We start from the raw sequence: 26,341 nt of genomic DNA, 5'->3' as shown, positions 1-26,341 counted from the left end.
CTTGTCAGATATTTTTAATGCTTATTTCAGAGCTTCATCTCTCTATTTCTGTTCCAAACCTAGTGAGCTGCCTATTGCTAACTGTTGTTAGCATGTTGTTGAACTAATTACTAAACTAAACAGCATGAACACATAATGGGGCAGTTTTTAATTAGATAACGGTTTTGTATTATTATAAGTATTTGTGGTATTGCATGAATTATTAGTACATTAAAGCCCAAAACAGGCTATGCTTTGGTACCGTATACACAAAGGTACCGTACACGCTAACTCAAGTTTTTTTTCGTACATGCACCTTGTTTTTTTTTTGGAGCCAATTAGTTTGCCCAATTAGTGTCAACACTGCCTCAGCCCATTGTTTCACTTTCGAAAATAAATGGATAAAACTGAACAACAACAGACTACTTAAGAAGCCAACAAAAATAGATTTCTGCATTAAGATTTCCGCAACTATAGTTAAACAGCTACAAAGATTGACTTTTATTGGTCATAAAAGCTGGAATAGAACAACGGGATAGAAATATTGCAAACACTGGACAAGGAAGCTCAAACGGAGCATACTTTGGAAGCTGTGCAATCTGCTATATGCATGCGCTAGGCATTTGCATCAAAAATTAAGTTTACTTTGGGCTTTATTCTCAGTTGCTAGGTATTTAACTTTTTACAATAACAATTTGTTGTTTAAATATACAAATTGAAATGGTTCATCCACTCTTGCTTGAACTGAGGCAACTACAATGATCTGTCATGGCACATTAAAGTGTGTCAATACAACATTTCTTGTTTGAATTTCATTTGAGCGATTACTGGATGGGAGACGCACTACAAATAATGTTCGATGAAGTTTTGTTCAAACATCAGCAGAAAACAGCATAGACAAAAAAATCAATTTTGGAGAATTTTTAAGAATCGATTTCATCCAAATAAAGATTGATAACATTTGATTAATTAATATTGTCAACCTAAGCTGAATTTTTTCTCAGCTCATCGGCCATCCTGGCCCTGTAATGCTTTTGGTATGTTTTGGTAGTCTGCTATCTAGTCTTTCTAACATCTTTGTCTGCTCCACAATTCTTAAGAACATTTCCGCTTTAAATCGTGAACAGAAATTATCCGCTTCGCTCCTCCTGCACTTGTGCAAGGTGGGCTGAGCGTGGCGCAAGGAGAGAGGAGGAGAGATTGAACTGGGGGGAGTGAAGTTGCCAGGCAGCCAGAGCGGAGACCCTGGACTATCGAAGCCAGGCACGCAGACAAGAGCCAGGAGATAAGCTGCCTGATAAAAGATAGAAAATAGCAGCAGATTTCAACTTTCCCACCATCCAAGATTCGTTTGGAGGAGGGGCGACTGAATCAACTACTTATTTCATCCATCCGTATCTGTCTTTCCCCACGAACAACTTGCAAGTCTATTGAGAAGGCACACACACACAAATACACACATTCAATCTTAGCAATGGGCAATTCACAAATAATATGCACACTCTCTTTCCCAGTCCTCCAACATCTATTCTGACCTTCAGAAGAAAAGGTTCCTCTGCATCACATGCTTTTCATATAACTCGTCCATTTCTCTCACATAAATTCTCAAACACACACACACACACACACACAGTCTTTCCTATTGTATCTTCTCACTCTGCAAACAAACACAGGCACACATGCTCCGATATGAGTTCGTTTACTTGCACATATAATCTGTTTAATCTATTTCTGTTGTTCTAGCGATGGAAGGAAGGTTGGAGGGGTGAAGCAGAGAGGTGTGTGTGGTGAGGTACCAGTCTTGGGGTGTTTAGGGTCGTCTCAGAAGAGGGTAAATGTGCTTTCTCACCTTTCCAGGAAATGGGCTCAGTTAGTGCTTATATTCCTCAGTGAGTGTTATGGCCTCTTCTTGTCACTTACAGTATCTAGGTTATTTAGAATTGTATTTTAAAGGTACATTGCCGTTACCGGGTTCGTTAGTTTTTTTAATTTATTGTTTATTATTAATTTAATGCATCCTTGCTGAATAAAACTATTTATTTATTATTTATGATTATATGTATTTATTTATTTAAAGTCTCACTGACCCCAGGCCTTTCAGTGGTATTGTACAGGCCAACAATAAAGGTTTTTTAATTCTATATTCCATATTTCCGCATATGAATGAAAGTGGTAACAAAAAAAAATAAAAATAATCTGACTGTGTAATACCAGGTTCCCGTAGTTAGGGAAACCCATCAGGGAATATTGAAATCATGATTTGAAATCCTGGAAAAGCCATATAAAGTCATGGTAATTTCTATAGTGAATATATTTATGTTCAGCTCTATAATATCTAATTGGGTGAAAATTCCTCTTTGTGAACAAAATCTCTATTAAATGATTTTTTTCCCATTCATTTAAGGATGGAAAAGTCTTGGAAACTGGCTTTTTTCACTGCTTTCATTCATGTGAATACAAGTTTTTTTAACTACAGTCTTATGTAATAACTTGAAATATCTTTTTTTTTTTTTTTTTTTTTTTTTGTGACCGAAATAGTAAGACTTGACAAGAAGTGCTTGCAAGTGTTCCAACAGGGAAAATAGACCTCAGTAGTATTTTTCTTTCCTCTACAGGAAGGCTCTGATAAATTGTTGAGAGCAGGTTTGTTGATCTGTACTTGCAGGGGTAGTTTTTCTCTCAAAGGGGCATGAGAAATACCCTCAGGTGCACCATTCATCTGTATGGCGAGCCGACCGGCTTGTAACCTTAGAGATATCATTGCAGACAATCGCACCTGCCCTCTGTGGACACAAAGAACAATTTCCAGAGGAGGGGTAAAATCTGATTTCTCCCCTGTTTGGTGAATCCATCTCTCTGTTTTTATTCCTCCATTCTTTCTCTCTCTTTCAGTCTCCAGCCCTATCACCTCTCCTTGACCATTATCTGGCAGACAGCTCTTGCTCATTAAGGAGTTAATTTTCTTCTCTCTATCTCTGATTAGTATAGTTGAACCTAAAGCACTGTGAATTCTTAAAATTTTCCCTCCCCGTTATCAAAAAGAGAAAAGGGGGAATGGGGGATATTTAATCATTTAAGTAGTCTTTCTGGGGAGCCGCTGCTGCCGTTTCTGTTTTTTTTTTTCTTTTTCGTTTTTTCTTCCTTCCCTCTTCCCAGCAATGTAAAGAAATCCTGCCGAAGCCGCCGAGCTCAGTAATTCAGTTTTTAAAGCATGAAAAAAAAAAAAAAATAACGACTTGATGAAATTCCACTATCAGCTCCGAACCAATATGCAAAATATCTCGCTGGAAATCAAATAGCTATTATGTTTTCATTTCCACGTCGGCGTATTTGCTTAATGAAGAGGAGACAGATCAGACCGGTAGAGTCTGCAGGAGGCGATAACCGGGAACGGCTCGCAGCTATCCACACAGAGTGACGCTCCCAGTCAGAGAGAGAGAGAGAGAGATGAAGAGTGAAAGAAAGGAGAGAGTAATGGGGAAAGGAAAGAGCTTGCACAGGGCGAGAGAGAGGCAGAGAAAAGGTACAGACAGTAACGTGATGGAGGGATGTAAAATGCAGAGAAAGAAGCAAAGAGTGAGAGAAGAAGATAAGGAAATCGAGGGATGTCTTTAAAATGTGCCTCTTTGCAGTGTCCTGGGCTCACGGCTGTTTGATGTTTGACAACCTGCTGACAAATCCACGGCGAGGATCAGTCAGGCCCGTTTGAAGTGCTCTGATGCCCAGCGCACATGAATATCATCACCGCGCATTATCACCTTACAATAATCAGTCATTATCATAAGTATTATAATCACTCACTCGTGTGATTTGACTGATGGAAATGAGAACAGTATCTTCCTGCGCTGTTTACTCTTTTTATTTCATTATTAACAAGCCTCGTCAAGTATAACTTTATTATTTGTTCTGTGCTCGTGCTCGGTCTTAAGAGTTTTTGGTTAATTATTCTTCTTTGTTCTTACACTTTATGTTCATGATTTGGCAAATACAAAAGATATTGTGTAAATATACTCTGTTCCTTGGTGTGTTTTATTTATAAGCCCCTCTCTTTCTCGCTCTCTTTTAAAATTTAGTTCAGACTTTAAAGAAATTTGTTTAAAAATTTTACAAAATTGTTTACTTCCCTTCACATCTTTTGAAACCTGTATAACTCCCATCCGTTTATTGTAAAAGGAGTTATTTACGGAAGAATATCCAAGCTTCATAAAAGTGAATGGTGACCATGACTTAAATATCGGTATGTTTTTCACATAAAACTATCTTATGACCTTAAAAAAAGGGCATTTAGATTCTATGATACTTTTATCCATTTTCATTGAATGTAAAAGAGCAGCATGAACATTCCTCCAAACATCTCCTTTTTGTATTGCACAGAATAAGAAGTCTGAGTGTTTCTTTTATATGTTTTTTTTAAATGGTCCTGCATTTTGACAAAAAAATATTCCATGTATGATTAATAAAGGAAAACAATTGTTATTTTGTGCTTTAAGTAAATATGAAAAGACAATCGGTTCACGTGCCGCTTGAACTGAGGCAATACAGTGATCTGTCAAAACTATTTATTATTTGAATTTCTTAAAAAAAATGACCAAATTTGAAAGCTGAGAGACCTTGTTTCATACCTGAAGTAACCTGCTCTGTTTTGTCTTTTGGCACATTGTCAGTTTCCTTTTTGCTATGCGTTGTTTTTTTGTTTTCTTACTGTGTAATATTTTGACATGTAGTATGAGAGCGGCATGGCTTGTCATACATAACAACAGTGACTCAGAAGGACAGGTTTTTGCGAAAGGTCAATTGCATGAATAAATCAGCAAAAATAACCAGTACAATGCTGTTTACGATCATTTTAGATGGAATAGAGCATGTCACACTATGGGACATATTTAAATATTTAATAGACACCACCCATGTACAAAACAAACTAATGTAAGTTTTTTGTGGCAGGCCTGCACTGTAGCCTTCAATTGTAAATGTATGACTGTGTAAATAATAACACAACATTGCAGGTCCTAGAGACTCCACAGTGCAAGCTGTTAATTTAGTACAATGATTAATAATATTGCACCACTGCCTCACTTTAATCCATTGTGAAAGTGCCTGGTTCTAATTGTGGGTCCACTCCTGTACGTCAGCGTGTCCGCAGAGGTCCTGCCAGTGCTGCGCAAGCCCCGAGGCTCCCACCTTATCTCCAGCTCCAGCGATGCTGGTGACACGAGTCCCGTCCAGGCCTCTGTCTCAGCACTCGACTGGCTCATCAATCATTTCAGCACATATTCAGCTTGCAGATCAATAGCTCCATTTACCTGTCTCTGTATATAAACTGATCAGTCTTCTCATCAGCTGTTTTAATACTGCAAGATCAGTTGGAAATGATACAGCGGTGTGGTCTCCTTTTGATTTATGCAGGATGCTGTGCTTTCAAGTGCCCGGGATCCGGTCTAATCCTTGAATCCATCTAATTAATATTACTAAGAGTGTTTTAATGCCCTTGGCTATGATCAATGTGTGTGGCCACTTGTGCTTGAAGTTATTAGTCAGGTACCGCAGTACTTCTCTGAATGCTCACACACACACACAGACTCTCACCCTTAGGCTCCCAGTTCTCCTCGAAGTATCTTTCTTCGCAAGTCCCTGATTTCCCGATACAAGCGGTGTTCTTTTTTTCCGCTGTGTTTGGGCTGTTTGGTAATGTGGTGATTAACATGAGGGTGAGGACGTTTGTTCGTTTAATCAGGGCTCAGGTTTGATGTGTTGTCTCTTCGTTTAATCACTGCCGCTAAGCGCACCGGTTTGATGTGGACGGAGCCGCTTAATAAAGCACTATCTCCTCCGCCTTCATCAGCTTTCTCACTCTGTTCTGCCTGTTCGAGTGCCAGTTAGAACTCAAAAGTGAATTTTTTTTTCTTTTGCTTTGCATAATAGACCGAATGGGGATCTATTTTACAGTTGTATTATATTATCATTTATATTTCACACCATAACATTAATAATTATTATTAATTTTCAGGTTTAATTTAAATTTCATAGCGATTTTTATATATCAAAAGCACTCTCATTTCTACATATGATAAATGTTCCTGAGTGCCAGATTTTTTTTTTCTTCATTAAACTTACTACTAATAAAGTTGTCTGCTGACATTCTGCCAATGTAGGCAATCCTTTTTCTGTGTTCGGTTCTGTGAAAGATACATATTATTCCTCGTATAAGATGAAGAGGTTGAGCAGAAACTTTTTCCACGCCATTTGATGTCTGTAAGCAGTGATGCGGCGATTTATTCATTTAACCAGAGCAGTAATAGGAAAGAAAATCATAATTCAGACTTACATTTAAACAGGAAATGTAATTGGAATTTTAAACAGAGGAGCCCCTTTGTACAATTATGATTAAAGGAAAATTAATTGTATGAAAATGTCGCCACAGATATAGAAAATTAGATCTAGCAAGGCCCGTACTGCATTCTAAAAATATGGCGTATGGGATCGATCTTTTTACTTTTCTCTCTCTCACATCCTTTATTACTAAGGTCCAAATCTAAGTGTGTTAATTTTATCTGAAATTACAGTGAACCATGCAGGCGTGGAAGTCGAAATTAGCCTAAAGATGTTTCATTTACAAAGACAGAAACACTTTGTCAGGGAGTGATTGTTTCCAAGCATTATCTCCTCCTCGTTTTAATTGCTTTGGAAGTGAAATTAACAGAATTAGAAAAATTGCCTTTGCCTTTTTCTACAAGGCTCTTTATTCACGGGTATTGTTGTGTGCTTTGTATAGATTATAGGCCTCTTTGTTCTAGGAAGTGTAAATATATACGCCTCCAGTCACGGCTTTAGCTCCGAACAATCCCCTCTCTGTTCATCACAACTTAATGAAAATTAATTTACCAAAAACTGTGGTAAAATCCGATTTTCCGACCCTTGGTAATTTTGCTTTAGATGCAGATGCGACAAATAGTGGGTGTCCTGGTTGAGAATTAGAAGTGTTAGATGGTGCTTTAGTGAATTTAAGCGATTTTTCTCAGCTGTACTGTAGTTTTGCTCATCTTAAACCTCATTAGAATAACAATGCAGACGTCGATGGTTGAATTAACATGCAAACCTCTGCGGTGTCCACTACAGCAGCCCTTGTCTAGCAAGTATTTCATTATAATATTCTTAGAGAGCTCTTTTTATTTTCTGGCTTGTTCTCTCTAAAAATAAAATTAATTTAAAACTGATTTTTATGTTTAAAAAAAAAAATTACACAATCTGTTTTATCACCAAACTTAACCGCCTGAAAAGTTTTTTTTTTTTTTTTTTAAGATCAGCTAATTAAACGGGTATTTCTTTAAACATTTAACGTTTGATTGTCTCAACATGGTTGGAAAATGTAAGGTTTTGTTCAACTCCTGCCAACTGGGAGTGTATTGAGTTATACAAATGAGTTAATCACCCTGGCCAGCGATATAACACACACACACACACACACACACACACATACCGTGTTCATTTACTTCCTTGTGGTCTGAAGCTCTGGGATTTCCAACCAATTAAAGCTGTAAAAGGCATGTACCAAGAAGGTTTGAAATGAATCAGAATTTTCTTTCTTAATCATGTACTTTATCACTTTTTGTTTACAGAGCACCCTACTTCAGGACATTAACAGGGTATATTATTCACATTATCTAAAGCCTCTCAATTGATCATTTGGCATGATACGGGATCTTTTAAAAGGCCTTTTAATGTCAGACGACTTTTAGTTTATATGCTCTTCTTTTTATGACTCTTTTCTCTCTCTCTCTGCAGGCTCTATTGGGGATCTTAATGGAGGTGAGGATCCATCTGATGATGTAAGCGTGTCGGGAGAGGAGGGCGGAGCTTCAGACCAGGAGGACTCTGCAGAGTGTGACGGTTCAAGTCCACCTTCATTTACACCGCTTTATAACGAAGGTGAAATGACGCATGCTAAACCAGCTGTAGTATGAAAACCATCAGAAGCTGCCCAAATGTTCCCATCAGTGTGTTTATGGTCTGATATAACTTGTATTGTTTTGTGATGAAAGCGTTTTAACGCTGATGTCTATTGACAACATGATGACATATCTTGCTCGCAACCGATCGTCTGGAATATCATTGGACATGCCATTACCGTTTGATGCTGCTGTCTATTCTGGCACAATGCATCTTGAGTTTTCATATTTGATTACAGAGTTTTCATTGAACGTGGAATATGTGTTTTTTTAGCAATAGCTTTTATATTTATGTAGTGTTTTTATAGTTTTACAAAAAAATAAGCATTCTGGTTTGAAACGAAAGAAGAGTGTAAATAATGCCCTAATAATCCTAACTGTTGAGGAAAAGGAAATGCTCACTGAATGAGGCAAAATGCCTCTAACTGGTTTAGTTTCTGAAAGTGTTATATCTTATAGATAAAAAACAGGGTCTCTCTCTTTTTTTAAGAGAGGTAAAATATTTTTTGCAGACATTGATGTATATGGTTGACTTGCATTTTCTGTTGTTTTTCCAGGTGTAAGACATTTAAGTCACATTTTTAGTTAAGATTTCTGTTTTTCCTCCTTTTTTTTTCTTTTAATCTGGAAAATTCCTGTTCTTGTGAAATTGGGGACTGAGGAGATAAGAGTCGGTTCGTTGGCTGCTTTTGATAAACGCATGGAAATTCTGTCAGGTGCTAATCGTGACTAGTTTAGAGATTGCCCTGTTTTGTTTGTGCGCATGTGTGTGTGCATTTAGACATACAAGTATGTGGTATTCACAAGTTCGCAGTTGAGGTGTTATTTGTAAAAAGAGGGTCTATGTTAATGTGTTTCTTCAGCCCTTTTTTTCCTCTATCAATCTCTCGCCCCCACCCCTCGGGCTCCACTGTTGCCCGGTGCTGCTATTATCAGCCTCTGTAAATCAGCCGTGTTTGACGAACCTGCTCTTTCAACCTGCGATCAATACCAGGTCTTTATCAGGCCAGCAGTGGCTAATAAAGGCAAGCTCCCTTATCCACCATCTGGGAGAGAAAGAGACAAGCGATAACCAACTGATAACTGCTTCAGAAAAACACTCAACCAGTCACAGGACACACAGTGCCGATAACCACCTGTAAAACATAAATATAAACTAAAATACCAGCTTTTAATAATCATTAATGACAGAGTGGCTGGTGGTTTCCATGCGAAAGGGTCAGTCTGAAGCAATCCGAAGGAAGATCTGATGAAGTCCCCGTCCGTATCAGCAGAGAAGCTGATAAACCTTAAGCAAAGATGGCTCCGTGTTCCCGAACACCTTTTGTTATCTCAAACCCAGTGAGGAGGTTTGATCACGGGCCTGATCCGGCTTATGGTTTCGTCAAGGCTGAACTGGATGGAAACATCTTAGCTAGCCCCACTTTGGGGCGCCATGTTGGACTCAGAGATGATACAGTTGAGCCCTTTGTAAGTTACAAGAAAAGAACTTGACCCTGCCACGATGATCTGTTTGGGTAAAAGAACTTTTGACTCGAAAAAATGAGGCCAGCCAGAAAGAATGGACCAAGTTGGGTGACTTTGCCCTCCAGGTGTGACAAGGGAAGTTGCTGTTATCAGATGAATGGAGGTTGTTGGGTTTGGGACGTGATGTGTGTGTGTGTGTGTGTGTGTGTGTGTGTGTTTGTATGTGCTGTAGACTAAGGAGACTGTTGAGGAGCCAAGATGGTGGCAGCACCCATTCACCCCACCCTCTTTTCCTGATACACCTGCCATCTCGGCTCAGATGATATGGGAGATTATATTGATAATATTAAATGCAATAACTGTGGCTCCAGCTCCTCTCCCCATGCTGAGCGCTGCAGGATAAAATCAATGTGCCATTCAATGTGATTTATAGCTGAAAATAATAGGGCTTCTTAGGCAGGGAGGGAGGCGCGTCACGGGACGGCATGCGCCGGGACAGGCTTAGAAAGCTGGTTGGGCCTGGGTGGAATTGTCTGGGGTTGATGAGAAGGGCATGTGCGTGTGAGATTTATTTGATGATGAAGATCTTATCTTCGACCTGTTGCATTAATAATGGCAGCTCTGACCTGCGTCACGTGGACGGACATTTATGGCTGGTATCGATCGGCAGCTATCGCTCTTTATCGCCACGGGAATGCAAGGGTAAACATGCCCTTTGTGCACCAAAGATGAACTGTAATCGTGGTGGGGTGAAGGGGGAGGGAGTTGGGGAAGGGGAGAAGAAGAAAGTGGATTGTGGGAGAGAAGAGGACAAGAAGTCTTGTCAGTTTACTCGTATGCATAACAGTGGCACTCAACCAACCGAAAGAGAGAGGAGAGACTGCTATCAGCAATGTGATTGCTTTGATCAAAGAGAATAACTAATCATTGGCATCAGTGTCTGGGAGATCTGTACTCTGTCTTTCACACTGATGAAAAAGATCGGCCTTAATAAAAGGAAGACGCTGGCCGTCTGTTGGCAGGGGTTTCCAGTTCTCGCATGGTAAATCAAAAGGGCTCGGGTGTATGTGTTGCTGAATGACACCTTTGATCATCAGAGCAAGACCACCACACTCATCTGTTGAGTATTGGAGAACTGTACAACAATGATCCAAAGATGACCAATTGTTCTCATACGTAACAATAACAAAATATTGACATTAGGTTTAATATTTGTATATTTGTTCATGTTTTATGGTTTTGAATTATTCACTACCAGTTGAAAGTTTGGGCACAGTAACATTCTTGCTTTGAAAGTTAATACTCAAATTACAGTGATAGATTTTACAGTCGTTTAAAAAAAAAAATAAGTTCAGTTAGAATGCAACGAACGATCCAAACTATTTTAAACACTGATCATAATTCTTTATAAAGTTTCTTGATCACCAAGAAATCCTTTTTGAAGGAAAATGTGACAATGAAGATTCGTGAATATTCAGGTTTGCCATCACAGAATTTTTTTTAATTTTTATATATTAAAATAGAAAACAGATATTTTCAAATTGTAACCATATTTCACAATATTGATGTTTGTACTGAAATTTTTAACAAATAAATGCAGCCTTGGTGAGCAGTAAGAGACTTATTTCTTTGATCAGTAGTGTGTTGTTATATGATGATAATATTGCTTTAACATAATTACTTATAAAAAAAAATTTGAACCAAAATCATGGTTGGTATTAAACCTTTTCAAACATTAACTTACCATTGGCAGTTGTGACAAACATTATTGTGAAAGTTGTTGAAACATTTAGTGATTAAACAAGTAAAAACTTCAATTGCACAAACAAGCTTTTTAGAACTGGACTAATATGTGTGATGCTGTTTCCCTGTCAAATTTTTCCAATGGCTTTCCACAGAGCCAAGAACGCACGAGTCCCTGGCGGTGCCGGATGAGGGTGAGGAAGATGAGAAAGGACCAAAACACTGTACAGAAGATGAGGAGGAGGAGGAGCAGGAGGAGGAAGAGGCAGATAGGGAAGGGGAACCCCAGTGGAATGGCCCAGGTCAGTCTCTGTCTGTCCCTTCTTCAGGAGTGTTTAACTGATTCATGAGTCACAGGCTACTCAGGAAGGGCCAACCGTATTCAAACTCTCAGCTTGGTGACCAGGAAACAATATAGGCCACGACTTTATCAAGTTTCACATTGAAAACAGAAATGATTCAGTCTGAACTGCCTGTAAATTTCAGAGTAAGTACTGTCATTCTCGTAGCATTTTTGTGAACCTACTGTACGCTTCCCAAAACTTAGTCACTTTTTCTCAGTGCTGCACAATGGTTTACCACAAACCCCGTGACATCACAGTTGCGGCATGTCTTGAGAATTCAGCCAGTTCAGAGAAACTTTTAATGTGTATCCCATGGCAGCCTCATTAAACAATGCTTTAACTGCAGGGTCAGATCACAAAGTTCTCATATAAATACTTGACAAATATCCAGTGCATTTATTGACCACACAATGTGTCAGAAATATACCAACAGTCTCTTTTAGAGTTGGGACTTGTGTTTTCTCTCAGCCAGCCAGCCCCTGATTCACTTTCAGCTGATCAGTCAGGGAGACCAGTAAACCAGACCAGCTTAGAATAATTGAGCAAAGAATGGTTTAGGCTAGTGTAATCAAGTTTCAGTTCAGGTTTTCTACTTTAGTGGGCTTTATTCTTTGCAAAAACATTCCTAGTTGTTCCCCAATGCCCCCTATCACCCTGTTAAATACAAAAAAATTGCAAAAGCATAATAATAAGTATGCATCAGCCTCTAGGATGTTTTGTGTGTTGTATTCCTTTTCCCTCAAACCGGTTGTATAAAACTTTAAGACTTTACTGTACTGTAATTTTTAATATCAGCCTGATTGACGTAACATGGCTTTTTCTATCATTTTCTCCGTCTTTTTCTCTCAGGACCACAGGGCTGAGCACTACAGCTTATAGCGATAGTGGGGATCTAGTAGAGTATGACATGATTCAATATGCAAGGCATTTTCTTTATCTCGAATATTTAGAAATCGCCTAAATATGTGCGTCTCCCTGCGTGTATGTGTGTGTTTTAATTTTCCACGTCGAGGATGTGTTTATTATCGTCCTGTTCCAGACTGTCCTTTTAACAGTAATTGGAGTGATATTAATTGCTGCGCGGTTGCTGCTTGATGACAGCGCTGGCGATCTGAGCGCGATTGGCTTTTTTTTTTTTTTTTTTGCAAACGAACTGCCAGGAGAATGAGGAAGAGGGGGAGAGAAAGAAAGAGGGGGGAGCAGGAGAGAGATAGGCCTTCTATCAGTACTGGAGCAGGCGCTGCCTTTATCAGGAGCACGATTGGCAAAAGGGAAACTTTGACCGGTCTGAATTTTTCCCTTATCGTCATGACCCCCCCCCCCCCATACCACCCCACATCCCACCACTGGTCTCTCCATCACCACTAACACCCCCTGACGAATGCAGACATGCACTTTTCCTTGTTTCTTGTTGTTTTGGCCCCTCTGAGCATCAGGAGTGTGTTTGTTCTTGCATTCATTTGGTGTACGTCACCCCTTTTTTCCATAATCCTCTGGGAACTCAACCGTTTTATCTGGGACTGTTTGCGTTCCTCCCATTTTTCACTGTAATTAGTGTAGTTCTGGTGTTAACAACCCGACTGATTTCATTTAGAGAGGACTGGGCCTTGTCTGATGATGTCACCTCCTGCTTTACCTCTTTCTCTAGGGTATGAAGGTGTAGTGGCAGCCAACCACATCATTTCTGCATTTTCCCAGTGTTTTTGTCATTCTGTACTGAATATATCTCTGAAAGCGTTTTCTTATTTCTGTTTAACCTTTCGTGTGTTGGCCTTATGCTTCCTGAAACTTCTTAGCTGGCAGGTTCTCATCCAATGTCATTCTTATCAGTTTGCATAGAGCTTTATTGTATACGCATACACAAACACGTAGATAAAGAGATAGAGATAGAACGTAGGCCATAAATAAACAAGTATGCTTATTTATAAGTTCCTTATCAGCTCTGAAGCTGTAAAATTCACGTCTTTAAGAAATGCCAGTATACTGGGCACAATTTAGTTTGAATTCTGTATAAAAAAAGAGCATTTGAAAGTCTTTTAGCGTATTATACAACCATTTAGAAGTGTCACTCAAAAATATTAGTTGAAAGGAATGCTTAAACCAAATTCACCATGTTATGAAAGGATAATGCATATCACAATTTGACGGTCTATCTGTCCTTTAAAGCATCCATACGTAACGCCCGTGGAAAACTCTTGCTAGTTGTTTGTTAATTGCTTCTGTATCTTTATCGAATATTTTTCAGGGTGGGGTTCTGTTGAATGAATTGATAGGCAGTGGTGAGGCAGAAGTGTCAGGAATGGGTTGATATGGCAAAGCAGCTTTTTAATCTATAACGTGTCCTGCTGCATGATATGCAAAATAAATTATGAAGAAAAAAATTATCTTCAAAATGACCTTGCTGGCTGGAGGGTTTGATATTTTCCTCTCTGCTTAAAATTCTTGATATGCAAATGGCCGTCACAGTAATCCCTTCTAGCTGGCGGACCGTTGCTCCTTTTTCCCCCTTCTCCCCCTCTTTCTTTCTCTCTCTCCATCTCGCTTTCTCTTTTAGAGTTTCACTGGATGGAATTAGACCTTGACTAAACTAGCTCCGCATATAACGTTCCTGCTTGCCCAGCATTCTCTCCCCACCAGCTTTCCTTATCCGCGCAAGTTATTCAAATTACTCCAATAAAGCATTATAATGGCAATGATAATAATGATTATTATTATTTACCCGGTGTGGTGGGATTTTATCATATTTAATTATAAAGGATCGGAGGGAGCAGCGTGTGCATATTATCAGTGGCATTTAAATGCTGATAAATTATTTGCGGGTGCTGGAACTGGCATTGATGAGAGGGCTGCAGGGACGCTGATAGGTGCGGAGGTGTTGGCCAGGTTTTACAGCGTCAGCAGAGAAGCAGGAAAATCTGCATAGACCTCCTGAAGAGTCCTGAGCGCTGGAAAATTAAAAACATATCAGCACAGCTCAGAAAGGGGGAGTGAGTGGAACTAAATTGAAAAAGAAATGTATTTGCAGATGTCAGTCCAATGTCATGAAATGTTCCTGCAAATAAAAGACTGTGTATGTTATATATTTAAGTTTTTTACAATTTAAAAGTAACTTTAAAAAGTATGTTGAGTTGGCATCGATAACCTTGTGGGCTTAGAGTAGACTTCAGTTATGTCACTTGGAACTGCACGTGCAACTCTGGTAACAAGTGGAGGGAAATGGGTAAAATCCATGGAATAAGAGCAAAAAATATTTGTGTGCCTTTGGATGTCATAATTGGAATGCAAATAAATTTTATATAATACTGTCATCAAAGATGTATTTGAAACTAAACGCAGATGTTAAGATGAACAGACTATGGGTGAAAACTGCTGTGATTACTCTACTTTTAAAGCATAAATTTGATTTAAACAATAGGTCTACATAATATCCACATATGCAGTTCATAGGTAACGTATTAGCCCTGCAGTTACAGCATGAAACAATTTTGAAACCTATTACTATTAACATTTTACATAAAATTTTTGCATTTTATCTCACATTTCAGACTTTTTCTTGCAAATGCAAGTTTATGTCGATTTAACTAAAAAATTGTTAGTTTGTCAACTCTGAGGAAAAAAACCCAGAAGTGATATGAACTCATGATTCTGAGCAAAGGGGAAAATAGAGAATGACATATTGTTTTAACTTCTCAGAATTCCGAGAAAAAGTAAGAATTTTTAAATATAAACTTAAATTTGCCCTTTTTAAAAAATTTTATTCCATGGCTTCCATAGACTGCTACATTATAACTCAAATTTTCTGCTACTAGATAGGCTCTGCCCACAAAAAAAACCGTCATCACTGTTTGCAAACACTGAATTGGTCTTATAGCGCCGCTATGCTAAGGGTGTCCCGAATCCCAGCTCGTGGACCTTTCCTGATCCTGCCCCCCCCCCCCCCCCCCTCTCTCTCTCTCACTTCTATACTGTACTAAAATAATAAAGTAAAAAAAAAAAAAAAAAGTACCTTTAATTTTAATAAATATATTAAATGTTTTATTTATTAAGATTTTTATTTATTATTAGGTATATTACTATCAGAGCTGCATGATAAATCTCATGTGATATTTAATGCGCATCTTGTCAGTAAAGCTGGTGACAAGCTGCGCAAAACCACGATCATATTTTGCACGTTTTGCGCTGCTTGTCAGTGAACAACAGCTCTAATCACTATTACTACTATTTACTAATATTTCATCAAGACTTGTATTTGTGAGGTAGTCTATATATAATCATTTTAGACATCAAACTTCTTATTTGAGCATTTCCTTGTACTTTTTGTAAATATTGTATTCTCATTTTATGCCATTTTCAAGGTATAATGTGTGTTTTCAAATTCTTGAAAAATAGCGATTGTTATTGAACACTTTTTTTCGAACACTTCCATTGGTTGGACAAAGAGCCCCATGCCAATTCAGTGTTGCTGTGTCAGGCTGATTGTGATTCTTAAAATAATATTTGATAAAAGTATCAATGTTTAGATGTGCCACACTGGTTACACTTTTAACTGTAAAAAAAAATAAATAAATCACACTTTAAAGCTTTAAATTAAATAAATAAAAAAAAAGCCCCCCTGAATATCACCAAATTTAATTATACAGTGTAGCATGTGGTAGTCCTTGTTAAACATATTTATATTGTTCTCAGGGAGACAAAAGCGCCTGCAGTCTGAGGTTTTATCAGACGTGTCTACAACACCCGACTACAGGGAGTGAAATTCACTGGCGAGTCATTCAATCTCATCCCTGGACCCATTGTTTCGCTCCTGAATGAGGAAGCTTAGATCAGAGCGCCGGAGTGTATGGATATAATATCCAATTGTGCTCCGCATTTCAAAGTTAATTCAAAAGATTCATTCACAAGTTTATTTTGATCTGCTGTCACTCTCAATGCAAGGGCATTGGTGGCACTGATGCTTTGCTAGACCTTTGATGATCTATATCCTGCTGAACAAAGCTGAATTTCTTCCTTTTTTCCTTTCTTATCATTTCTTGTGTGTCTTTTGGGGCACAAGTTAGTAGAAACCTGAAACTGCTATGTTGGTCTCTGTTCAGAAGAATTCAGCTCAGCCTAAACATGCTAATAATCTTGACATGCTGTCAGACTCATCAGTTATGTGGTTAGTGTGGTTAAGCTGATTTAGGTTACACATAACAGTACAAAATAAAAACTAACCAAAAAAAGGCTCAAGTACATAAACTTAAAACAATACTATATCAGATATACACAGATCTGTAATTTTGTCTGACCATTAATCTTCTGCATGCTGTAGGAGCTCTTACAAATACATTTAGAGAGAAAACTGGAAAGTTTAATGCTGTAATGGGTTCATGGAAAAAAGGAGCATGATAGCAGGTGTTTTCAGAGAGCTACTGAAAGTGCCATTGTACTGTACAACAGCACCTGGTATTTTGCCAAGGTACTAAACTTAATGTGTTTTTTTCTTCATTCCTGTGTGGGCGAGAATGTTTTCGCAGCACAGATATGTCAGAATGACAGCCTGTGAGGTTGATGGTTTTCAGTTATTCTGATTATCTTGCCTTCTTTTGCAATCTTTCATTATTTCTTCCTGAGATCCGGCTGTGGTCGTGCTGCACTATGAGGGACTCGGGCGAAGCTGTTATCTGAGGCTGAGCAGAGCGGGACCAGCGTCAGACCGTTAACTTCAATTCTCAGTCGCTCTCACTTCCCCACGTTACCCTCTTATCCCAGCGCAGCGTGTTCCCCAGATTCCTTACCTGACATGTGGGAATTGTAATTTATCTGTATCTGTTAATAATGGTTGTATATTGAATATTTAATATGTGCATGCTCATTTCTTTTTTTTACATTTAGATCATCTTTGCTGCCATCTAACGCTCACTTAAAGTTTATCTTTAACAGGACTAATAATTAAAAAACATTAAAATCTAATCGTCAGCAAATCACAAAATTAATATCCATATGCTGCATTATAATACTGCATAGTAAAAAGTAAAGTCAATCATTTACAATCTTAAAAGTAAATTTGGGTGATTTATTTTTGACAAAATAGTATTTTATTATCCGGTTATTAGCTATATCCGTTTGTGACTATCACGTATCGGTAAAGTATTATTAGACTGTAATCAATAGTGACATTTACTAGCAATTTATGAGTAATTTCTGACTAACATGTCTTAAATGCATTAAGAATTTAAATGCATTAAGAATATATATTTTTGTGGGGGGTTTGCCACTTTTGGGCATGGCACAGCCACTGGTGCATGATTTTTTGCAACATCTGAAAGAAAATGAAAGAAGAAACCAAATTCAAGTTAACTTTTCTGATGAGCTATCCTCAGTTAAGTTAAAACTCATATCATAAATTAACATGAACCAATATCTTGAATTTATCAGTTTATATTTTTACACTGATGAGAGTTTTTTTTTTGCTTTTGGCATGCATCCTAAACACCTGCAGAATGCTGGAACTTTACTGTGCACAGTGGGCTGTGGGACAATCGTCCCACACTTGTGGTTAAACGGAGCTCAACGGCAACCTAATACACGTCACACAAAACTCTCTGACTGAAACTATTTATATTTAGAAGCATTGTGTGTGAATTGCGCGTACAGATCACACAATGATGATTGACTGTGAAGGAAGGGGCATTTATCTGTAATTAAGAACATACTCTTCCCTCTCTGTCTGTCACTCACTTCCCATGTTGATGATTGAGAGGTGTGGGTTTAATCTGGAGGAACATTTCTCACTGCCGTCCCCCGCTGCTATCTCTCCAGCTGCTCCATGTGGCCCACGAACTGGCAGCAGCAGCCGGGACACTGGCACGCCGATTACCAGCCCTATCAGATGCCTGCGCTTTCCTGCCGTTTCCTGTCTCTCTCTCTGTGCCCCGCATTTCAGTTTGTCTTTTCTCCCTCCTGCCCTATATCTTCCCTCCACCAGGCCTTGACTTCTCTGTGTGCCACTTGCATCTGTCATTCGTAACTTGAAAACAGTTGAGCATGTTTCAATATGTGAGAAATATCTGGAAACATTTTATTTTGTAGAAATGGGGCCTTTTTCCCATGTCTGCCATGTTGTTTTTGTTTTATAGAGTACAACAAACACATTTTAATTGTTAATTTGCAACATGTAATGGACTCAAACCATATTTAACAATTCAGGCATTTATTGTAAAGAAAGAAACCCCAAGGACTCTTTTAAAGCATAAACAGTTTACAAAAAATACTTTATTACCTTGGAGCTGGTTTGGTTGAGCAATTAGTAAAATGTTTTGAGAAAAAGTCTAGAATCATTTGTTTGCAGGTTCCACTTGGTTTTATATTTTGTTATTTAATGCAGTGTTATGCATGCATTTTAAATGTCCAAATGTGTGTTTGCGCCCACCAAAGTCATGTTTTTGGTATTTAAATTCTCTCACTGCTGTATTTCAGTGTAATTTCCCATATTTTCTTTTCAGAACTTAAATCCTTACACCGCTATCATCAAAATGTGTTTTTTTTTTCCAGCCAGAAGGAGTTGCTAAAGTAGACATGAAATAATTATTGAATTAATTATCAAAGTCACATACCGTACAATTAATTTGATGGCTTTTCCCGGAGTCTTTTCCCCTGTCTATGCAGCGAGAATGTCAAGAAACATTTTCTAATTAATTTATGTGTGATTATCAGGACGAGTTTCTGGAAGGTCCTCACTTTCAATTTGTGAAAGGGTAACAGTGGTGGAAGACAAGGAAAAAACGCACACACGCGAGATCAGGCCTGCAGTCATCCAGAAGATTATAGAGCATCTATATGGTCTCTTAACCAGAAGACATTCAAATATGTAAATTAATTAAATCACAGCATTAAGGGTGAGAATTAAACACAAAATTATTACCCCAAAGCAATGTATTACCTGTTAAACATCATTTAAATCCCCCATGAAATCAAAAGTTTTGTGGAATTTAGTTCATGTGCATTTGCTTTAAAGCGAATTATGTAGGCTAAAATCCTTCTAGGATATATATTTGCATTTAAAATGCTCAATGTTTCTCATGTAGGATGACATTTTGGTCCAGTCAAAATCTACCTAGAAACTAATGTCCCTGTAGCAAAACATGGTTTATGGCTGTGATTCAACTAAAGCCTACTGACCCCTTGTGTCTGAAAGTCGCGTTTGGTCGGAGGTTGTGTGTAAAGCCCGGGACACACCAAGTCGTCAATCAGCCGTTTGCCATCGTCGGGCAGACAGCGCGGGACGGTCGGGCTAGTTTGTTAGGTTGTGTTCCGGCGTCAGGGCTGACGGTGAGAGTGCTCTGATTGGAAGTTTAGTTTAGCAAACGAGTCAGTACAGAGAATTAAAGCAAAAGTGATGAAAACAAGCATGTAAATGAAGGCGGTACAGACAGAAGGTTGTTTAAATGTTACGTGAAATGTTTTCATAACAACATGAGCCACTTAAAATGATTAAAGTTGTTAACATTACTGATATTCAAAATCGTAAGCAAGCTTTGCTTTGTTTACATTTCATATATCTGCGTTTATCTCGTATATCTTTATTTCGGTTTCTCCTTTTGAATGACGAATATATACTATTATATGCTCATATGAACAGCTCGTTCCTCTAGTTTAGTTTGCCGTCGGCTGTAGTCTGTGCGGTACGTTCTGGTGCAGCATTTTTTTCAGAAGCGAGGCGGCAACACCATCGGCTTTCGCTGCCGCTAGTTTTTTTTTTTTTTTTTTAAGTCAGCTTGGTGTGTCCCGGCCTTAAATGTACATTTCTTAACTTTTTTTGCACTAGTTGATGCTAGCGAGAAATCAGTATTATAGTATTATATCAGTATTATAGTAAATAAATATTTGTTTAGTTATCGCAAAAAATCATTCTATTTTGTTGTAGATCATTAAACCATAAAACTGCCTCAGAATCCTGTCCGAAATCAGTTTTAACCTGTTAAATGTCACCCCGTCCCGTATACGGGACGCCTACCTTGACTATACTACATTACAATCAAATTTAATCTAATCTTGACAAACTATATATCGTTGGAAAGGTCTAAGACTCCCAAATATATGTTATACCAATATTTTTTGTTAAAAATTATGTAGGAAAAGTAATAGATTAATTTATGACAAGAGTGCACCCTCAGAAATCTACATTACAAAAGGAGCTTTGACCTTTGTTTAAAAAAAAGACTTCCTCGTTGCCTTTTTCTCTATCACATTTTAGAAATCATCAGAAGTTATATATCACTTGAAAACATAAAATCTCAAAATTCATCCTTTAAAAGCCATTTTAAAATCAGACATTGCATTACCATGTAAATGGCACATCAAATCATGTTACAAAATGTTTTCAGTCATGAATTATAAAATTTAGGTTTGTATCATGCACATTCAAGTCTATCTTCCAAAATGTGAGTGACAGTTAACAGGTTAAAGTCATTGCCTCGTACGGCAGCAAGTCAGGTGCCTACATTTTTTTGATGCAGCTCCTGTAAAGACTAACCGCACCTTTCTTACTTGTCGCCCCCTGTTGGTTTGAGTGAGTGGACACTTTAGTAAGGCTTAAGTTAAAGGATCTAGTATGATTCATCTTACAACAATTTGTTTTGCTGTCTGTTACATTCCTTATTTCTTGTTACATTATCCTGGTCAAACATTATTTATAACGAAATATAATTTTAACAGACCTGCATTTCTGCTATAAACTCGCTTCAACACTTCAATTTTTTTATTCTTCTCCATGGTGGGAATTTAACCACATAGCTCAAAGTCTTTATTTGTTTCTCCAGGGCGTGGTGTCTTCCAAAGCCCATCTTTGGCAGCAGTGGTGGAATGCATTCTGTTTGAGCACGGTTCATCTTCCCTACCCCTTTGCATATTTTTGTTGGCATCGGGCTCTTCTCCAGGCCTTGTGTTGGTCTGATAAAAGTTCAGAAAGTACAGTTAAGAGAAATTAGTTGTGTAAACAGTAGTAAATGTCAATGATAAAGTTCTGTGAAGCTCATCTGATGAGAGTGGCAACGCAGGTGTCTTTATCTCCACCCAGCAAAAGAGGGTAAAATGGGAAATGATGCCGCGCTGAATATACGATGCCTATCCCAGAAATTTGTATCTTCTCAACTGAACTCTTTGACCCACGGATGCTTGGGTGAGTTATCAGGGACTGTGTGTTTGAGTTTGTGTGTGTGTGTGTGTGTGTTGATCGCTCCTGTTGAACTACAGAATAACCACTCCTTTGCACACACATGCTTGCTGGCGAACACACTTAAACACTCTATTTCCACTCTGTACAGGTTAAGAAAGTGTGGGATTTGTCATTCAGCAGAGGTTAAACCCCACCTATTAGCGTAGGGTCGGAGTGTGGCTCAGATAAAGATTTCCTGTTGTACTGTGTCAAAAAATCAATGGCCGTGGAGCGATCTGCTCACTTGATATCAACAATAGTCTTTTTAAAAATCAATTAGTCCTGATAGAGAAGCCCAAGGAGCCACGGAAACCTGAATAGGGGCGACTGGATAACTACATGCTCTTTTTAGCTAATAAAGAGGAGTCACTGGGGCTTTAAAAAGATGAAGTTACTCAATGTTGCTGTTATGAGAATATGAGGTTCTTTGTTTGTGTTGGACTGATATCGAGTGTTTTTCAAGACAAGAACATCTCTGATAAGGTTAAAGCTGAAAGGGAAATTAAGTATCAGGCTGTTACCTGTCAAATATCAAAATATATTGAGGGGATAATTTACTAAGAGCGAATTGTGTTGTTTAATTGAATGGATTGTTTTTAGGGATTCAAATTCTGGCAGATACGGTTAATATTTAATAATAGTTAATAATTATTTTTGTGGATATTACTGTGACAGACATTGACTGATAACGGATTACTTCCTGATTGTGCCGTTGAAACATACATTTTGTGTGATGCTGCTTTGAAACAACATGTATTGTGAAATGCATTGGACTAATACATTTGAATAGAATTTAATTAAATGTTGTGTTTAATAACAGATAAATGGTGGATATCAAAGTTCTTTATTGTTTGTCTAAATGAATAAAGAAAATAACTAAAATCAGTCATTTTTAAATGCTACAACTGAAGTAAGGTATCACAGCATTATAATGCTCATTATCAAAATGGTTTCTAATTTTATTTGTTTTTTTTTATTTATATATATTAAGTTTAAAGGAATAATTCACACAGAAATTAAAGCTTTAATTAAGTTCAAGTTAAATTTATTAAACTTAAATTTATTGTTAAATCACATGCTCCCTAATGGACCCTTTGCAGTGAATGGGTGCCATCAGAATAAGAGTTGAAATCAAATAAATGATCAAATACTGACTGATACAATATGGTATCAATTTATCGGTATCCCTAGTTATTTTAACTTCAGATTCGCTAAAATAATAAAACCGGTTTTGACAGAGACATAATTGCAAAATCTTGGATATGTGTGTGTGATGTCATTTTTCAACTGTTTATTGAATTCTCCTCTGTGTGTGTGTGTGTGTGTGTGTGTGTGTGTGTGTGTGTGTGTGTGTTAGCATACACAATTCCTGGTGGAAAACATTTGACATTTGTAATAATTACTTTTTTTCTCTCTCTTCTGGCTTTTCTAACTAACAGTCGGACTAACAACAGTCACAGGGTAACCCAGAATATCTTTGAAAAACAACCCTGCATACAAGAAGAACAAATATATTTGTTTAAAAAACTGGTCATTTAATGAGACCGTAGGAAATTTTGGATGCCACTGATTTTTATTTTTTTTGGTTGGGTTTAGCTGAGTTAAGGTGAATATCCTTCAAAGGAAGTGTGTGGCTGTTGAGTACGACTGGTCGCACAACACCCACCGTGGAGGGATTTGTGTTGCCTTCAGGGTGTTTACCACACTGTTGCTCCTCCAGAAGTGCTTTTTTGTAGACCGTTTCCCTCTAGTATGTTATTATAGATGAATTCAGCATTCTTTCTTTCTTGTTTTGTATGATGGTGTTGCATTAATGATGGAGTGGTTTTTCTTTTTTTTCATGTATAGCACACTGGCTGCTTCGCTGTCTGTGGAGGCAGGAGTATTGATAAGGCTTATGTGGACACTGCCAGTGTGTAGAGCTATTGATAAGAGCTGTGTGGACTCATCGCTATCGATAAGGGTGGCGTACATTTTTGGGAACCAGTCACGCAGAGCTATCGATAAGGTTGATGGGGTTATTGTAGGGGAGTTGCTGTGGCCCAACACAAGGTTCAGCGTCATGAGTGTGTCAGTGTATTGTGTGGGAAAATGGTAGGGATTTAAAGATAAGACTTCTTGGTCTTTAGAGAGGAGGTGTTTGCGTTGCTCACGAGGGTTATGGTTGTGGATTGTCGAGCAAAAGTTCTGAAACCAGTTTAGCTTGATGGAAAAGTGCATCATGTTACGAATGACCACATTTGGGAGAACTTCATGAAATCTGTTGAGAACGTGTGTTGTATTTAACAATATAATTTATTTTATTTTTATTTAAATCTTTAAATTATTATTTAATCCTAACCTTTAATTTTTTTTTAATTATTGTAAAATTATTTTTAATATTATAAATGTATTAAATATGTTTAATTTGTTAATATTTTAAAGTATTTTGAAATATTTTATTTTAAACAAAAATCATTCATATTTAATACTGTAATGTGAAGGTAAAGATAAGAATTTATAAGCTCTCGCTCTCTCTCTTCCCCCCTTTCTATATTAAATGTATATGTTGTATAATATAAATATAATACATTTGATATATTACATTATATATATAACATAATGTTAACCGTAATTATTTTTATTTAATATAAGTCTTAATACTTATTAGTGTATAGTTGTAATAATAATTAAGGTTTATACATCAGTTATTTTTATTATTGCTATTATCATTTACAATTAATAAAATAATTTTAATAGATAACTGACTTATTTTTTTTACAATTCTTAACTTTTGTATATAAACTAATAAGAATCACCTTTGAGAGTAAAAATAAATAGCAAAAACAAGAAAAGTCACATCTGGTAATGCCAATTTTTGTAATATATGCTAAATTGTTAGTAAAAATGTCTCAAAATCCTTTTTAGTTTTTTGTTAACTTTTTCATTGAATTCACCTTTTCAGAATTGATTTATATATTTATTTTTTCTCTTGAAAGGCAACCGGTTTACTGTCACCACTGCTGAGAAATAATTAAATAGATGGTGTAGGAATTGCTTATGTAGGAATTATGCCGGTGCTATTTTAGCGTAGTCTATTGGTAATAATGGCTGCTGTAGTGAGAATATAATGTCATGTGAGAGGTCAGGGTGGGCACTGATGCAGAGCTTAGATTAGAAGACATACAGTAGATAGGAGTTTTGGGCTGTGGATGTAGAACACTGGACATTAGAGTGCTGATAGAGGCCCAACCTGTCATTAATAACACCCCAATACAACCAAACCCACCACTGACTGATTTATAACTAATCATTTAATACTACCTTTTAGACATCTGCAGTTATATTTCCTGACAGGTCTCGCTCTGTGCCGTGTTTCTGTCCAGCATCTGTCCCGTTCCACCTATGTACCCTTCTCTCTCGCTCCTGTTGCCCTCTCTCTCTCCCTCGCGCCCTCCCCCGCTCCACGTCTTGGCTGTGGGAAAGCCATTTTATCAGCGTCTGTCTGTTGTTCTCTGGTGGGGATAGATACAGAGAAGATAGATGAGTGTTTTGACATGGAGAGTGTTAGACAAACACTCTTATCGGACCCAGCACTTTAGCCCGACCCCCAAAAGCGAGACTGGTGGGGGGGACTAAAGGGAGGGGGGGTAGTTAAACAGAGCTACACTGGGACGAAGATGCTAGAATGGACTGGAGCACAACCACAGATCGTCCTCCTCAGCGAAACTCCTTCTGAAGAAGTTACCAAATGTAGCAAGAACATTTTGAGCTTCTTCAATAAATGTGTCTAAAATCGAAATATGTCAAATTCTAGGTTGAGTGAACGGTTGGCTTATGTGTCAGCTGCTCCATATCTCTATTTGTGGAGCCTGTGTTTGTTCCTGTGTCAGGCCTGTGTTTGTGACTCACCAAAGCCTTGACTCCCATCACACTGCACTTATCTTTTATAGGAAGTACAGAAGTTCTCTCTGTTTTGGTCCAGTGTCACTGCTCGGTGAGTGCCAAACTCCCCCTAGTGGTACTAGACTTCGTAGTCGATTTTGGAAGTGATGCTTAATGATGCTAAAGACTGAAATAGATATGGTTTTCTATGGTGTTCAGAGTGGTTTTAGCAAATTGCTGTGTGGTTGCTACTTGTTACAGTAGGTTGTTGCATACTGTTGCATACATAACTATGGTATTCTGGCTCCTAGATAAGTTCTCTTTGTGGGGTTTCTTTTTTCTCACTTTTACCATTATTATTACTGTTTTTTTTTTTTTTTTTTTTTATTTGACTGTATCAGTCTAATATATGTGACCCTGGACCACAAAACCAGTCATAAGTAGCACGTGTATATTTGCACAATACATTGTGTAAGTCAAAATGATATATTTCTCTTTTATGCCCAAAATCATTAGGATATTAGGTAAAGATATTTTGTACATTTCCTACCTAATTTTTGATTAGTAATATGCATTGCTAAGAACTTAATTTTCTCAATATGTTTCACACCCCCAGATTCCAGATTTTCAAATGGTAGCATCAGTAATAATATTGTAATATATGTTATGTCAGAGGTGATGCCTCTAACATTGAAAACCATTGGTTTTTGGTGTTTTTTTTTTGTTTGTTTGTTTTAGACACAATTGCATAGACTTTTAAAAGCATCCATTTATCAGTTATCGGGCATAACATGAAAATAATT

General features: G+C 37.6%; 1 protein-coding gene across 1 annotated transcript in view; it reads left to right on the top strand.

Annotated features, from left to right (window-relative positions):
- Window positions 1-26,341, top strand: part of LOC113118319 (zinc finger protein ZFPM1-like) — a 71,990-nt gene that overhangs the window by 27,232 nt on the left and 18,417 nt on the right. Inside the window, exons 2-3 of the mRNA XM_026287393.1 lie at window positions 7,762-7,905; window positions 11,291-11,437. Coding sequence (XP_026143178.1) covers window positions 7,762-7,905; window positions 11,291-11,437 — 291 coding nt within the window. The remainder of the gene's footprint in view (window positions 1-7,761; window positions 7,906-11,290; window positions 11,438-26,341) is intronic.

This window comes from Carassius auratus, chromosome 18, assembly GCF_003368295.1.
Source record: "Carassius auratus strain Wakin chromosome 18, ASM336829v1, whole genome shotgun sequence".
Classification (NCBI taxonomy): Eukaryota; Metazoa; Chordata; class Actinopteri; order Cypriniformes; family Cyprinidae; genus Carassius; species Carassius auratus.
The sequence above is the reverse complement of the archived record's forward strand: the minus strand, read 5'-3'. Positions and strand labels throughout refer to the sequence as shown.